General features: G+C 39.4%; 1 protein-coding gene and 1 long non-coding RNA gene across 10 annotated transcripts in view; one reads left to right on the forward strand and one right to left on the reverse strand.

Moving 5' to 3' along the window:
- The window catches only part of chd9 (chromodomain helicase DNA binding protein 9), an 86,834-nt gene that overhangs the window by 17,871 nt on the left and 55,294 nt on the right, over positions 1-13,669 (forward strand). The window contains exon 1 of one of the 9 annotated variants that reach the window (XM_056265359.1): positions 3,504-3,599. The exons of 7 other annotated variants lie outside the window; for them this stretch is intronic. Coding sequence is in view for 1 of the 2 variants with exons in the window: in XM_056265357.1 (XP_056121332.1) it covers positions 13,051-13,080 (30 nt within the window). In the remaining variant the exon portion in view is untranslated. Of the gene's footprint in view, positions 1-3,503; positions 3,600-12,900; positions 13,081-13,669 lie in introns of those variants that run through there. One more of the 9 variants, XM_056265357.1, reaches the window with a different exon arrangement.
- Positions 11,979-12,899, reverse strand: LOC130099617 (uncharacterized). The gene is made up of 2 exons (XR_008808422.1): positions 12,510-12,899; positions 11,979-12,388 (listed from the first exon to the last, which is right to left on the reverse strand). It is a non-coding gene; the product is annotated as an uncharacterized LOC130099617 (long non-coding RNA).

Below are 13,669 nucleotides of genomic sequence, written 5' to 3' on the forward strand. Positions count from 1 at the left end.
GAAAAATGTTGCCTGGTCTGATGAGTCTCGATTTCTGTTGAGACATTCAGATGTTAGAGTCAGAATTTGGCGTAAACAGAATGAGAACATGGAACCATCATGCCTTGTTACCACTGTGCAGGCTGGTGGTGGTGGTGTAATGGTGTGGGGGATGTTTTCCTGGCACACTTTAGGCCCCTTAGTGCCAATTGGGCATCGTTTAAATGCCACGGCCTACCTGAGCATTGTTTCTGACCATGTCCATCCCTTTATGGCCACCATGTACCCATCCTCTGATGGCTACTTCCACCATGTCACAAAGCTCTAATCATTTCAAATTGGTTTCTTGAACATGACAATGAGTTCACTGTACTAAAATGGCCTCCACAGTCACCAGATCTCAACCCAATAGAGCATCTTTGGGATGTGGTGGAACGGGAGATTCGCATCATGGATGTGCAGCCGACAAATCTGCGGCAACTGTGTGATGCCATCATGTCAATATGGACCAAACTCCCTGAGGAATGCTTCCAGCACCTTGTTGAATCTATGCCACGAAGAATTGAGGCAGTTCTGAAGGCAAAAGGGGGTCCAACCCGTTACTAGCATGGGGTACCTAATAAAGTGGCCGGTGAGTGTGTATATATATATATATATATATATATATATATATAATTTGTGAACATCTGTTACAATGATAGAGACTGTAAACAGACTGTGTGATCACAATTATAAATATAGGACATAAACTTATTGTATTTTAAATGTACAATAAGCAGCATAATTGCAACAAAAAGAAAACAAAGTGGAGATAAGGTTAGAAAGCATGAAGCTTGAAGTGTCAGAATTTACAAAACAAGATGCAACGCGTTATGGAAACGACAACTCAGACAGTAAATAAATGAATTTCAAGTAGGGGTGTGACGATAACCGCATCACCGCAATATCGCGTTAATGAGATGCCTACCACGGTGTGAGGTCATCACCGCACTTTTTTTTTTCTGCTGAAAGTTACAGGAGTGCATATGGTGTGGGATATGAACTATAAACACATAAATCTTTACTTCTAATTTACTGTATTTCACGAGTCCTATGTTCAAGGGCTTCTGGAGAAAAAAAAAACGCTTCTTGCGCAAGGGTGGGACAGTCCATTAAACATATGCGCGCACTGCACAGCACGGAGGCGCGGGCACAAACACTTGCATTTTCCTATCAACAGTGGAAACAACTTAAAATACTCTCATTTTTGGTCATACAGAAAATAATACATTATTCGCAACTACTTTTATTTGTGTGTAAACTCACAATAACAAGAAAACGTTGTGCTTTTGTCAAATAAAATAAAACAATCAGGCGCGGTTTCATGATCTCCGTGAAATGAAGCGCGAGAACTGAAACAAAATATCGCCTATGCATATGGACACCTGCGTGACACCAAATATCGCATATGGACACCTGCGTGACAGCTGGCGTAAAATAAAGGATTGGGCTTAGGATACCGATCAGTTAAAAAAAGGCTTAATCGGCCCTGATACCGATCCTTGGATCGGGACATCCCAAATGTTTCATCATTTTTGCAAGCAATATTTAAATTATATCTAGGCCTATACCATTCAAAAATGTTGGGTCAGTTACATTTCTTTTCTGAAGAAATGAATACTGACAACCTGGGTGAAGACCTGGATTAATATTCAGCAATAATAGGGGTGTGTAACGGTGTAACGATAGCCTACATATTTTCGTCCTGAACCGACCCGTATGGTACGGACGTCACGGTTCGGTGCATGCAGTCGCACAACGAATATAGTCAGTCAGGCGATCCACACTCCAATCCAGAAGAGGGCGCAAGCGGCAATGCATCGCTGTTTTCTACCAGTAAAAAGCGCAGACGAAAGAGACTATCGCTCCATTTGTTTACATCTCTCAAGCAGTGTTTCAACTGCGGAAAGATATCAATAAAACAGGTTGAGAATAATATCTCACGTAGAATTACATTTACCTCAGGCATTTAGTCGACTGCATGTTAGTTCGCTAGAGAAATGAACTCTATAGAGTGAAGCATTTCATATGCACTATATTGAACTATTCATTATATTTATTTAACCTGTTAGTAATGTCTTGATTATTTAATGTATGTTTAAATAAATTTGTCATGAAATTAAGTTATGACAGCCACTGAATAAAAATTTATTGGAGTAGAAAATTAACTTTATAGACTAATTAGATTTAGAAGTTAATGCAAAACCTGCCCTATAAGTAATTTACAGTACATGTTTTTTTTAATGTGACTCGTGTGAGTGTTGATGATTATATCTAATAATAAATAGCAACTAAATCTAATAATTTGGGCCCTGTTGTTAATTGTAACCTTTAATTTTATAATGTGAAATTAAGGGCTCCCCATATAGTTTACAGCATTAGCTAAGCTAGTTTTTTTTATCCTTAAGAACATTTTAATTATAATAGAATTTATTTATACACATATACACATTTGTTAAAAAACACACAGTTTAATTAAAAAAAGAGAAAAAATAAGAAGCAATTTTGTGTTTAGTTTTCTCCCCCCTGCTGTACTGAACCAGTACCTAACTGTGACTTCAAAACCGAGGTACGTACCGAACCGTCATGTTTGTGTACCGTTACACTCCTATTCAACAATGATTCATTAAATTGTATGTTTGAAAAGACTGTTGACAGTCTAAAAGCTGTTTCATACATGTACATGATGACAACTGCTCTCTCTGGGTCAGCGGCAGCATGACCGCAGATTTGAAGCTTTAATAGACATAGCCGAATTATTGTCATTTAGGAATATATATTCGATATAAATGTATTTATTTAAAGGTATTCACTTGGCATTTGTACTCTGTTTTCTGTATGTTTAAGAGAAAAAAAATAAGAAAAAGATGCAGGTGTCTTAATGCCTGAATGAAAATGGCTAAAGTTTGTGAAGTAAGGTGTGTATGTTTGCTTGCTTGTCGGCTTTCTACCATGTGCTGCGTGAATGTGCGGTGTGAGTAAAACCGGTCTCTCTCTCTGTGTGTGTGTGTGTGTGTGTGTGCATCCGCCTCTTTGTGTGAGTGCATGCCTGTGTGTGGCCAACTTGCTTTGTTGCTTCCTGACCCTGCATCTGTGAGGTTTATATAACTGGGCCGGTCTGTCAGGCAGAGTCTCCTACCAGCACTGTAACCTGATACCTGATTACCTCCCACTGCATGTCTGTGTGTTTGTACTCCCCATCTGTGTGTATAAGTGGTTCATGCACATGCGTGTGCATTCGTTTTTGTAAGTCTGCCACCAGCCGACTCAGACAGACAGACGTTTGCTCATTCAACCAGTCTGACAGCTCTGTTTCTCCCTCAAGCTCTAATCTAGGGTCAGAATCAAATGACGAATGACGTCAGGAGAAAAGCCGTGAGGTTCACAGATCTGGGGAGGGACATGAGGGGTTAAAGGTAAACAGGAAGGGTTTCTGGTAGCATTTCTATAGATAGGCGGTCTTTGCTGCACAGCGGAAGGGGAGGGAGGACAGAAAAGGAAGGACGTTGAGAAGAGGGAGGGGTTAGTCGAGTCATAAGGGGAAAAAAGCATGTGGGAAGTTTGCCAGGCCAAACTACACAGTAGGTCTCAATCTCTCAAGCCCTCTTTTACTTTACTTTACTTTCTCACTATGCATGTGTTTGTAGGTGTGTTGTGTGTATGCAGAGTTCACTTCAGTCTACTGAAAATTAGCACGCTTAGACTTTGGGATGTGTGAGTGTGTGTGTCTGTGAGCTAGCCGGCCATTTTCTCAGCTCTCGCGAGGGGGGGTTAGAGGAATGTCAGGAGTTCAGGGCAATGACACTGTCTGATCTCCTGCCTCAGCAGTTTAACCCTTCACTCACACACACACACACACACACACACGCTCAGATGACATGCAGGGAGCTTAACATGTGTGGGAAGTCGTCTTTGAGTTGGAAAATGTTAGTTTCAGCTTTCTACAGCTGTACTGTTTGCTGTTTGGAGGAGAAGTGTTTGATTTTGTCACTGTTGGTTTATTCGTTTTTGGTCTGGAGATGGCCATTGGTTTGTGAGTTTCTGATTGGCCGAGAATTAGGGCTGCGGGTTTATGCTAGGAGCCTCAGGTGGAAGTTAAGGCAGTTCATCAGTTTTTTCTCATTAAAAAGTGCTGTTACCTCTGTGATAGAATTTAAAACATTTTTTATCTACATACTACATTTCCTCTAATCATTTGCTCTGTTTTGCTGTGCTTTTCAGTACAGTTTCCTTACGTTAATGTCTTACTGTGGTGAAATAAAATGAAGTTTAATTTTTAGTTTTTTGTTTATACATGCTTTTTGATTATTAACATTTAAACCATTGAATAGGAATCCAGAAAATGTAAAGGATTCATTGTGCAGATTCACATATTTTTTTAATTATAACAAGATTAAAGTGGCATCAGCTTCATTTATTATAAAGGGAGTGTTCCTTTGCTTTGCTGGTTTGATTTTCATTCTTTTTTTTGTAGACATGCTTTTTGATTTATTAAAATTTAATTAAACCATTAAATAGCAATACACAGAATTTGGGGAAAATAAAACAGATTTCATGGGGCCCTATTTCAGTGATTGGAAATCATTTGATGATGGTAAATAAATATGAATTGCATAAAAATATGTAGGAGTCTATAAAGATACGTAGAATTCACGTTCAATTCAATTCACATTTAATTGTATAGCGCTTTTCACAATACATATCGTTTCAAAGCAGCTTTACAGAAAATGCATGCGTCTACATTACAATTTAGAGTGATCTGTTATCAGAGGTGACTGTCCAAGTTATACATTTCAGAAATGTACATGTATTACACCGGTGAATACGGTGTCATTTACGGCCCTCCAGACTTTTTTCTCTGGTCACAGCATGCAAGAGTGGCAAACGAATTGGCAGGTTCTTCCTCTGTATTTGTGTGTGTGTGTTTGATTTGAGAATTTGCATTTTTGTGAATGGTGTTCAGTGTGTTTGAGTGATGTTTGCATGTGTGTCTGACGGTGTGTTTTGTTTTCTCAGTCTTTCCCTTTTGCTCTAAATAATGAAAGAAGTGTAAAGGTCTAGTGGAGGCTACCCGCTGTGTGCTCTCTTTCTCTTTTCCCCCCTGGCATGTATCTCTCTTTTCCTGGGTTCCTCATGGCCTGCACAACTTATATGACTATCTATCTATCTATCTATCGATCGATCGATCGATCGATCTATCGATCTATCGATCTATCGATCTATCGTAATGTATATTTATGTGTTTTCTCTCTCTTTCTCTTTATTTATTTATTTTTGTTTGTTCTGTAGAACCCTATAGTGAGTTGTGGCGTAGACCGAGACTGGGGTTGATGGTAATCCTCTGAGACAGATTAGGCCTAGGTCACCCAACCAAACTCTGAATTAGTGTTGTCATGATACCAAAATGTAATAGTTGGTACCAATACCAGTAAAATTTCATGGTGCTCTGTTCTAATTTCGGTACCATAGCAAAATTATATCTATTATAATATATTTTTTTAATTATTATTTGAAAATAAAAATAGTAAATAAATGAATTACTTACACTATCAATAATTATAAGTAAATAAAACATTAAAACATTAGTATGTAGCCTTCAAATATTGTTTGATTAAATAATTGCAATAAAAAGATCAAGTGAAAAGTTAGTAATAAAATGAAAAACAAAGAAACATTACAGGTAACAGAACAAGTGGCTGGTCTATTGCACTTACATTTTAAGACTTAAAGGAGCTGTATGTAAGATTGTGGCCAAAACTAGTACTGCAATTACTGTCAAATTACTGTAGAGTGGTGTATCCCCTCCCCCTCCTCCCTGACTCGAGGTTGCCAGATCTAGCTGCAGGATCCAGCAGGAACGTGACGAGCTGCAGCTGTGGTAACTAGAGCAGAGCTGGCAACCCGGATGCCGCAACACTACTGACTTCGTGATTGGTAGATAGGTGGAGGGTGGAGCATCAGACCAAAACACAACATGACAACATCAACATCAGTTGAGGGCTGCAACTGCACTTTTTAAATGACAATATCCTGGCCAGACTACTGTTGTCAGTGATATAAGTATTTGAAATGTACATGATCTCTTAATGTCTAGTGACATTTCAGGGCCATTTTATGATTAATTGAAATAAATTTCTTACATACAGCTCCTTTAATGCAAGGATCTATTTTGACATGTCAGATTTTTTTTGTCCTATCTGATGCTATGGTTATCACAATGTCAAACATCACAGTTTCAGATTGAGTCTGCAAAACTTTGCAGTGTTTACTTAGCAGCATGAAAATGGAAAAATAAAGTGTATTCAAATTTGCAATAGGTTACTTTCAGTAAGCGAGCAAAGTTATATACAGAAACAAAGAATCAATGAAGCTGATATCACTTCAGTTCACGCTCAATGACTGAGTGAAAAGCAAGCGTGCAGGCATCATGCAGAACACACTGGCGTATTGAGCGTATTCTGACTAACTTACACTTCTGATTGGCCATTGCCTTCACACGTGCAACAAACATGTCTGCAAATGGCTACAATAATCAATTCTGCAAAAACATGTATGTTGGCCAAAATGCTTTTGCTTTGTACCTCAGTTATTGTTTGGTTTTGGTATCATAGATTTTACTTCTTTAGCTCAAATCACAATTAAAAAACTGATATGATTGATTTGTTTGCATGTGGCCATTATGTTTTTGAGGCCATTTATGCACTGAAGAACGTGTGAAAGCAAATACGTGTTATGTGTGTGTGTGTGTGTGTGTGTGTGTGTGTGTGTGTGTGTGTGTTTTAGAGGGGGTTTGTGGTGTGTTCTGTGTGGGTCATTAATAGCCTTCACGTTTAATGGGTTCAGGAAACCAATGCTACACATCAGGCCTTCCCTCATTAATCCTCTCTTTCCCTCCTTCCTTCCAGCTCTATCCGCTGTACTCCACATTAGTCTGCAGGTCTAGTCCTAATTATGGACTCTAAACTCTCTCTCTGGTCCTGACAGTGTAATTCATTTTCACCTAAGCAGGACACAAATTTTATGTTATGGGCAGGGATATCATTACAGTGTTAGACTAAAAGCTCAGATCAAAGTGAGAGATCTTTAATATGGCATAAGTGTGTGAAAATGTGATATTTAAGTAAGGTTTTTATAAAAGTGCTTTTGTTAAACTTAAGAGGGAGGTCATCAACAGCAGGAAAAGGAACTGACTTAAACGTAGATTTTTACATTTTTCTTGACATTTTTCTGATGCGGGTGTTTTGTGGGTGGTTGTCAGTGTGTTGCTATGTAGATGCCAAGGTGTTCTGAGTATTTGTAGGATGTTGCCATCTGGGGTTGAGGGAGTGCTGGGTGTTTGGTTATTGGCCTAAAAGGACCCACTCCACTCAAGTCTATGATATCTTCATGGTTAGGCTTTGGAGCTTTGAAGGTCCGTTCAATGTTTAGTGTTCAAGTTCAATGTACTCTGTGAGTTTGGGGACAGTAAGATGTTTTAAAATAGTTGAATTACCTTGTTCAGCAATGATTAAGGCATCAAAAGTGACAGTTAAAGCATTTATAATATTACAAAATATTTCTATTTCAAATAAATGCTGTTCATTTGAATAATGAAAAAAATGTAATGTATCATGGTTTTCACAAAAATATTAAGTAGCACAACCATGTTCAACATCGATAATAATAAGAAATGTTTTTTGAGCACAAAATCAGCATATTATAATTATTCTGAAGTATCATGTGACACTGAAGACTGGATTAATGATGCTGAAAATTCAGCTTTGTCATCAAAGAAATAAATACATTTTGAAATCTATTACAAGAGAAAGGTGTTTAAAAAATATATATATTTCTGTAATGGATGGCTGAAGATGAGGTTATATAAAGCGAATCTATAATCAGGGGTGCACCGCACATCACTTTTTTGGTCTGTTTCTCAACGGAGCAACTGGAGATGCTGTTTACTTTACGCGGCACACTTATCCTACAAGCTGTCGTCATCACTTTCTTTAGTTTTCTCTTTCTTTAGTTTTCTCTTTCATCAATAACACTATTTGTTCACTGTAGAAATTTAATATCAAGCTGTATTTTTTATTTTAACATTAATGACACAGACAACAGCAGGAATATTAGGCTGCTGTCACTTTAAGACCGAGGTGCACTGACCGAATATACTGACACACATCCGGTTTCTTTCTCAACTGTTCACTTATGACATAACCAAGAGAATACTTGCCGAGACAGGTATTTTAACATAATTCTGTGTGTATGTGTCCGTTCAAGCGCAAGTAAATGTGAAAGAGGAATCAATTCGGTGTTACAGCGCTGTGTGAAACTCGGCTCTTTCTCTCTCTTTGCGTGTGGCCGTGCGCACAGATAAAAACACAGATTTTCTCCTCTTTTTTCACGTTTAAAATCGAATGAATGTGTAAATTGGCAAGACAAAATGAAAAACATTCACTCTGATGGTTAAAAAAAAAATTGTTTGGTTAAAACTGTATCGTTTATCGTCTAGTTATCTGTCAAGTCTTAGTCTAGTTTAGTCACTCCTTGTCTTGTCCATGTTTTGCCCCCTCGTGGGTTTTGTTTTCCCTAGTTTTGTCCTTTAATAAACTGTGTCAAGCATCCTGTCTGCGGCTGGGTTCATCTCTGTAATTCTTAACTGAGTCAACATTCTTATTAAAAAGTAGGACTTGTTTAAGAGCAGGAGTTATTTATAAAGAAGCTGAGCAACTTTCAGCAAAGTCTAAGATGGACTCTTATGTGTTAACTGAGGTGGCACTTAAAGCCCAAAGTATACTTCGGCCGTCCGCATTTCGCGCACTGTCCGTGCGTCATCGCATGTGCGACTCAAGGGACTTGAGCGCTTGAAAAATGCTAGATAAAGTCCACTAGATAGTGCACACGCACCGGACACGTCTTCCCGTTCTCACGGCCAAAGAAGTATAATTTGAAAGGCTTGCGCGCTCAACTGTGCATGAGACGGAGCGGAATGGGGAAAATTAACTATACCCAGGCCTTAAGTGTTGCGAACTATGGACTACAATGATGTCAACCCAAAAATGTCCGCCCTCAACCTCTGAATTAGCCAATAGTGAGCCTGGAAGGGTAATCATGGCAGCATGACTATTAATAACTAAAATTAAAAACATAAATATTAATAACTGATTATGTTGTAGTCAGTGTATGCTTTTCCTGTGAGCTTTTTGTTTTTCTTTGGATTTTTTTTGCCTTTTGCCATTTGGTGCCATTTAATTGTGTCAGATAAACATATTTTAAATATATATATATATATATAAAACATTTTCCTCATATTTTGATGGTTTAAATTAAACTTGTAGGGCCATTAAAAACAAATTTCCCCTCAAGACATCACTTTTGGCCACTACTGTATGTTTGGTGTGGTCAGTACCACAATAGTGCTAATGCAGACCCTGCTTACTGTGGGCTTATGGGTCCAAGTCATCACTGGTGCACTGCTGCAGTTTTCCAGGTTTCCAGTGTCATTATTACTGCAGTTAGAGCATTGATTTGTAGAGTGGGAGAAGTTACATTTTTTTTACTAGGTCAGTTACAAAAAGAATACCTAGACAATCAAGCTTGTATTCTTTCATTAACTCGGTTATTATGTAACTCTTTCTCTCTCCCTCTCTTTCTTTCTCTGTGGAGCTGAACTCCTCCCAATATCTTGGTGATGCTATTTCATCTTATTTGCATATTAACCATTTGGTTGCCATGGTGTAGAGGTGGTTTGTGCCATGTGACCTTTTCTTTGCTTTCTTCATCTTCTAAGTTATTCTTTCTTGGCTGCCTGTACGTACAAATACAGGTTGCACATAAAATTAAGTACCAAACACATCCTATAAATCTTTTAGTAATGTAGCAATAACATTTTCACATTACCACATCCTCTTTACAAATTGCAGGCATATTTAATTATATGGTTTATTTAATTATTATTTCTATTTAATAATTTTATTTTATTTTTTACATGTAAGTAGATGATCGCATGAACTGTGTATTGAAGCCTTCGTTTGAATTGTTTCCACGAGTCCAAACTTCAAGGCCTTGTTATCTCTCTCTCTGTTTTGTTATCTCTCTCTGTCACACAAAGCCTGTTACAGAACATTGTATTTTACGGAGCCCTTAAAGGGACATGGTGGTAGAAGAAACGTATGAGATGGAATGAATTATTTGTCAGTGCTTTTGCGTTCTCTAGTTAACGTTTTCCGTTCCCCCGAGAAACTTTGAGTTTCCTCACAAAAACGTTTGCGTTCCGCAGAGAAACTTTGAATTCGAAATATTTTGTTCAAACAAAGTTTATCGGGGTAATGCAAAACATTTGCGAGAGAGCGCAAAAGCATTGACTTTTTCCTTCCATCTCATATTTTTTTCCACCACCATGTCCCTTTAGGGCTCCATAGTATTGTACCTAGTATTCTGCCAGAGGAGAAATCTGCACATGCCGCAGCTACACAATGTGCCACCTAGTGAGAAGGAGTGTTTTTAAATGACTTTCAGGTAGGGCTGGGCGATATGGCCAAAAAAAATATCACGATAATTTTTTTATATCAGTCGATATCGATAATTATCACGATAAATGTCAAATCTTTATACTAAGTAAAGTTGTAGAAACCAGAGCATTAATTGTGGTTTTAAACTACTCTTTATTGTCAGAACATATGACAGACACTTGCCAAACACGAGAACATTAGCCAAATCTGAGTTAGAACATTCAGACATGTCATTTTTCCTTAACAAAATAAATATCTTGATAGAAAAAAATATTTCTTAGTTTCTGCATGTGCTAATTTTTATTTGGTAAAATGTAATATTCTGACTGTTTGAGTTTTATTAAAATTAACCATTGGTCATCCAGCATCATGCATTTAGATCATGATAACCACAGATAAAACCGGGCATAGCCTATAGCACCTCACTATCATGGCAATATGTTACTTAATGGTTTCTATGGTATTTGTATGAAAAACTGTAGCCTAAATACATTATTAAAATAATGTTATTATATTCCATTAGTCCTTACATTGTCTACATTAATAATATAATACAATTCAATATGTATATCCCACATTTCATAGTGCAGTTAATATTAGTAGGCTAACGTTACAGTAAATCCGTGGTAAATGATGGGAATTTGTTGACGGAAAAGCTTTCTGACTGTATCGTTGCGCACTGTGTTTCTACTGTTCGCCAGCGCTGTTTCATCTGCCTTTAAACTGGTTTAAATCATTGAGACATTTGTGTTCTTCGCTGAATTCAACCGCTTCTCACTGGATCTCGTGACCGAGGCAGAGTAAACGCATCTGCTCTAGTGAGCTCGCGCAGCGCTGCGCTGCCGTTTGGACTTTGAGCCGAGCGGATAAACAGTCCGTGAGGCACGCGCGGTTCAAATGAGTTTCGTTACGCTTTTGGCACATAAACATTATCGAACATTTATCGAACTCTTGATATCGTTTTATCGAGAAAAATTATATCGCGATAACTATCGTTATCGTTTTATCGCACAGCCCTACTTTCAGGTCTCTTGTATTGCGTTTACTCAATTTAACCTTGTAAAAGTTGATCTTACTCTAGTCCCAAGGCTAGGCCTAGCCAAAGCTAATCTCTCTGCAACTCTGTAAGATTCTTATGCTAAGCTGACCCACTTTTGTGTGTGATTTCAGATTGGGGTGGGGTGGGGCATAACACTCATTTTCCTCCTCTCTATTTTTTCAGAGTGCAAACACTTGCTTTCATTTTTGCTGTGTGTGTATGTGTGGGCACAAGTGGGTTTTTTGCAGTGCACGTGTACAGTTGCACAAGGCCAATCTATCACACTTTGGGAAAGTGAGGACACGACCTCATTTCCCTTTGAGTGTCTGTTGTCACTTCCTGTTAGTCGATCCAGCAGCACATGAACTCATGCCACCTGCCTGTGTGTGTAAATCTGATGATTGTAGTGCTGACATGATTATGATGCATTTAAAATTATAATTCTGACTTTATTTTACTTGTTTGGATAAAAACAAAGCTGTTTTAACACAAATTATCTGTTGAATGTATGTGTAGTAGGTGTATCCATTTTCTTGAACACTTGCTGTTGTTCATTTTTTTTATGCCTGGTTGGATTAAGCAAGTAAAAAAATTCAGTATTTTTAGGGTTAAGTTGTGAAAGTTAATGTAATAACAGCTAGCACCCTCTGCTGGACCTCCTGTTTCACAATGAGCTAAAGAGGGTGAGAGAGAGAGTGAGCGAGCAAGGGAGAGAGAGAGAAAAACGAGTCCGGATTTTAACGACATCTCTAATATTCATGCTGATGCGTTTTGCTGCTTTGTGCTTTCATTTCTCGCCGCTGCGTCTGCGTCTCCTGCTCGCCGCACACACCCCAGCCTGAGAGAGGGGAGGGGAACAAGGGAAAAGGAAGGAAAGAAAACAAGTGGAAATAAGGAAAACAAGCTACGGAGCGTCCAACTGAGCCAGTACAAAAAACCTTTTGTGTTAGCAATCCTACCTTCGTCTGGTATGTGAAAGGAGAAAGAGGAACGAGAAGTCTTGTCGGTCTATGCGTGTGTGTGAACGCAAGAGAGTGGACGAGAAAACGACGGCCGGGAGAGATCGAGTGCAGTTGTTCTCGGACGGACAGTTGGAGGGAATCGATGAGAAAGAGAGAGCAAGAGAGGGAGGGAAAAGAATAGACAGAGCCCAGCTGAGCACAGCAGAATGAGAGAATCCCGGACCAGCGTGGCTGCTTCATCAGTCTCTTCCTCATTCCCTCGTTTTCCGTGAAGCGCGGCTCCATGCAGCCCGGCCAGGGGAGGAGGAGGTGGTGAACAGGGCTTCTTCAGCCACGGACCTGCCGGGGGAGGAAGGGAGAGAGCGAAAGTGAGAGAGAGAGAGAGAGAGAGAGAGAGAGAGAGAGAGAGAGAAGGGAGGAGGGAGTGTGCAAAAGAGAGAGAGAGAGAGAGAGAGAGAGAAAAAAAAACGGCGAAAGGGCAAGGCTTTTGTTGGCGGTTGGAGTGAGGGAAGAGGGGGGAAAGAAGAAAAGAAAAAACATGTCTACGGTGAAGAGACCGAGAGGACGGGTGAGTGAGTGAGAGAGCGAGCATGTGTTTGTGTATGGGGTGGGGGAGGGAGTAGGAGGAGGAGGGGGAGGAAAGGGTGGGGGAGGGGGCCAGCAGGAACTGAACAGCTACAGGCTCATGCGGCAGGCTACACAATCGCCGCCATCTTGTGCTAACTGCTTCTCTCCATTTCTTATTTTCTAGCTTGCATGCTAACAGGGAATGCTATGTTAGCTAGCTTTTGGTGCCTTGTCTGCTCTTCTTCCTGTTTCGTTTTCGGTCCGTGGGATGTGCCACATGTGCGCATCAGGCTTTGAGTGGCAGCGCCGTATGCACGTTTCTGTTCCAATATAGTTTCATTATAAGCGGAGACGTTGATGACCTGAGCGAGGAGAGAGATTGAAATTGCTGCAGCGCTGGCAGCCTGTAATTTCAGTTATTTATAGATGTGTAACATAGCTGCAGTGCTCACGGCTTGCTGCATTTTTCCCTCGCTCGCTCGCTCTCTCTCTTGCTCGCTCACGTCATATTCTATCTATTACTCATTTTCTCATATACGCCCTCCCTCCTTTCCCCTATAGCTTTTCTCCTTGTCTCCATTCCTGTTGAT

Source organism: Rhinichthys klamathensis, unplaced genomic scaffold, assembly GCF_029890125.1.
Source record: "Rhinichthys klamathensis goyatoka isolate OS25496 unplaced genomic scaffold, OSU_Roscu_1.1 h1tg000232l_1, whole genome shotgun sequence".
NCBI lineage: Eukaryota > Metazoa > Chordata > Actinopteri > Cypriniformes > Leuciscidae > Rhinichthys > Rhinichthys klamathensis.